General features: G+C 32.1%; 1 protein-coding gene across 1 annotated transcript; it reads right to left on the reverse strand.

The window, feature by feature from the left end:
* Positions 1-1,069: 1,069 nt before the first annotated feature.
* Positions 1,070-2,646, reverse strand: LOC123206906 (NAC domain-containing protein 100-like). The gene is made up of 3 exons (XM_044624182.1): positions 2,284-2,646; positions 1,928-2,205; positions 1,070-1,840 (listed from the first exon to the last, which is right to left on the reverse strand). The coding sequence occupies exons 1-3, from the start codon at positions 2,450-2,452 to the stop codon at positions 1,274-1,276; spliced, it is 1,014 nt and encodes a 337-aa protein (XP_044480117.1). The 5' UTR covers positions 2,453-2,646; the 3' UTR covers positions 1,070-1,273.
* Positions 2,647-3,605: the final 959 nt, after the last annotated feature.

Consider the following 3,605-nt stretch of genomic DNA (forward strand, 5'->3'; position numbering starts at 1 on the left):
TTTATGAGCTTATAGATATTGTATTCGAACCAAATTATGAGTTCACAAATTCACTGAGCTAATCGATATTAGGTTTCAACTCAGTTCGACTTTAATGAAGTAGAGTTATGAGGTACTTGTGAGTGGCTAAGCTCTTTTGCAGGCCTAACACCAACACAAAAATACTCATATTAGTTGCCATCACAATCCAAGAACTTGAATGCCAAGAAGAGATCAAAGGCATGAGAATTCCATCTATCTGTTGATGTATATCTTATCACTGATTAAGGATGCAAAAAGAAATGTTGATATCTTATTATATAATTGAATAATATTTTATTTTTTATTTAAAATAATGATCAATTCAAATCTAATTGAATTGAACAAGAATCAATTTGAGCTCAGATTGAATTCGGAGCATTGAGCTTAAGCTAACTAATAGTAACATCATTGGGATGAACAATAATACCAAATAAGTAAACACTAACATCAAAGAGATGAGCAAAAATATAAAGTGGATCTTATCCAAGTTGGCTTGAATCACATCTATTACTCAATTTGAACAAGTTTATCTCGATCTGGAGCTCTAGCTTTGACAACTTACATTTAGATCAATTTGTTTGTCCATTTGGAGATATTATATGTGAATATTGTTATATACATAATTTTATGCATAAATAACACCGTGTTATCATATGAGTTAATAGTTAAAAATTAAAGATAAAATAACACTAATTATATGATAACACATCGTTATTTATGCACTCAGTTTTATTGATTATTTATCACATTAACAATATTGTTCATCATTTCGATAATATTATTCACCTCGTTGGCAATTTTTCAATGATATTGTATATTAACTCAAACAAATTTAAACTAGAACTAGACATTATAGAGTCAATCTAACCTTGAATCTACCTTAGCCTCAATTCAATTTGGATTGAATCCACCTTTAACAATAACGTTGGAGAGATAAATCATTAGTATTCTTCAAACTCGACCTAAACAGGAACTCCAACTCGAGTTCACTGAATATGGATTCGAGTTTGAGCTAACTCCATTTCTGTTTATATCTAATACAAAATTATACAATCACATAATGACACATTAAAGTTTTTATTTAAATTTATACTCACACCACACAATAATGTTTTCATAGTCCAATGCTTTGATTCAAAGCAACAATTTGTATACATGCATTCGATTCACTATTCCTATTATACACAACACCACAACTTTTCAACAAATAATCACAGAAGATTCTAAATCTCTCCGAGTTCTGATAGCGTGATTAGTTTAAATAATTCCAGAGATAATCGAGGTCTACTGGTCCACCAGAACTTGATGGATGATGATGATCCTGAAACGATTTCTGAACAACTTCATGGTTAGACACCACTGAATCCTGAGAAAACTTTGCTTTTGAAACTGTTGTCTTCATGCTTGGTTCATGATTTTCAAGCAACATCTTCAGAATGGACTGATCTTGCATGAAAATCGAATCCGGGTGCTGCAAATTCGGAAAGTTTGGCATCGTTTGGGCGACGAAAATCGAGTCTGAAACTGGGAAGTTGATATCGGCGTGTGGGTTGGAGGAAGAAGAAGGAGCTAAAAGTGAAGTGTTGTAAGGATCCATCATGTCTTCTTCTTCTACTTTGTAAGTTTTAATCTTATGGTCCTCCTCCTCCTCTATGGGCTCGGAGAAGCAGGTCACGTGAGAAGAATCCATCAATGGAGGCAACGCAGAAGAAGAACATGAATTGTTCCCAAAAATTGAACCCAATTTCACCATGCCTTGAATATTCATTTTCTTCCCTCCATGCCTCTTCTGTAACACCCTGGAAATCACCCATTCGTTCTGCCCAAAAGCAAGCCAAAATAAAGCACAAAAAAGAGAAGAAAAACTGAGGGAAAAAAAAAAATAAAACACAGGAATTATTGTTACCTTGGCAGTTTTGGGAAGATTATAAGCAGAATATTTTCCTTCTAATCTAAATTCATGCATAACCCAGTTGGTTTTTTCACCTTTTGGGGCTCTTCCTTTGTAAAAAACCAAAGTTTTCTTCATTCCAACAAGAGATTTGTTTCTGTAAATCTCTTTATCTTTGCCTGTGGCTTTCCAATAACCAGCTTTAGTTGCTCTATTTGTTCTCAATCCAGTTGGGTATTTTCTATCTCTTACACAGAAAAAATACCATTCTTTTTCACCCATTTTAGCCCTCCCTTCAATTCACAAAACACAAACGTTGAAACAACAAAAACAGAAACATAATTTCCAAAACAAAAACATTTTTCACTTACTGGGCAAATCCCAAGGCTCGCACTTGTTCAAATCAGCCTCACCAATGGCTCTTGCAATAAAACAAGTGTCAAGAACTTTTGGTGTCAAGTAGTGAGATATGAGTTCTTCATCAGTGGGATGAAATCTGAACCCTGGAGGCAATTCCATCTGTTCATCATAACTTTCCATATCTCAAATGGGTTGTTGTTAAAAAAATATCAAAGAGAAGAAGAAAAGGTTTAGATGAAAGTGAGAACTCTGAAGAAATGTAATTTTGTGTTAAGAGGAAAAAGTGTGTGTTATGTGGAACAAGACTCCCTAAATACTGGTTTTTACGGCAACCAAAAAAATACTGGTTTTCAGAGAGAGGAAAAAGGAAACGTGGTTTATAGGCAACTTTGGTGGCTGGCTTGGGCATAGCATTAGTATCAAAAGTGGGCATCCAAATAACAAAAAGCATACGAGTTTAAAATTTGTTCGAAACATATATGTAATAGTTATAGTATTGATTATTATATTTAAGATTTTACTTATTTAATGTAATCGAATCATACAACTTAGGTAAAACCCAAAAAAAAATCTGTTTGATGGGTGGTTTCGAGCTTTCAGCTCTCTGTTCTAACCTCATTTAATTGTTATTAAATTTTGACTAATAACAGGACATAGTTATCAAATGTGAAAAACATATGACAATGACAATATCAATTCAAAGAAGTTATTAAAGGAGAAAATGACCTGAGTAATAGCATTTTAATTGATGAATTGACATCCACTTTATCTATACTCACACACTTGGCCTTTTAATAAGTGAGCGAAGGTAGGAGGAAAGGAAGAATTTAAACTTCGTTTATGAAAAGATATTTTACGATTTCTTCTAAGAATTATAATAAGTTTATACAGTGACAATAATTTATTAGCAAATGCATTTATTGTTTAAAAAAAAAAAAAAAGTGAATAGATTTTGACTTACAACCCAAATTTTGGGTGCAACTTGATAGATTTACAGTTTTATTTTGATTTAAGTGTAATTATTTGTTATATTGATTATAAATATTCTCTATTTTGTTCACTACTAATGTCAAAATGTGAAAATAAAAGACAAATTGTTCAAGTAATGAATGTTACGAAATGTGAAATAATCGGAGAACAAGAGATATTATATAGTTCCAGAAAGAAGACTCAAATTTCTCCATGTCAAGTTGTCAACCAAAGTTAACTACTATTTAATTGGGCAAAAATAATCAATTCGGGTAGGTGAAACCAAACAATATTTATTTCTAGGGACATCTATATATATATATATATATATAAAATCGAACTCATTTGTTAGGTTTTTTTGTAG

The sequence above is a fragment of the Mangifera indica genome, unplaced genomic scaffold, assembly GCF_011075055.1.
Source record: "Mangifera indica cultivar Alphonso unplaced genomic scaffold, CATAS_Mindica_2.1 Un_0053, whole genome shotgun sequence".
NCBI classification, from domain to species: Eukaryota; Viridiplantae; Streptophyta; class Magnoliopsida; order Sapindales; family Anacardiaceae; genus Mangifera; species Mangifera indica.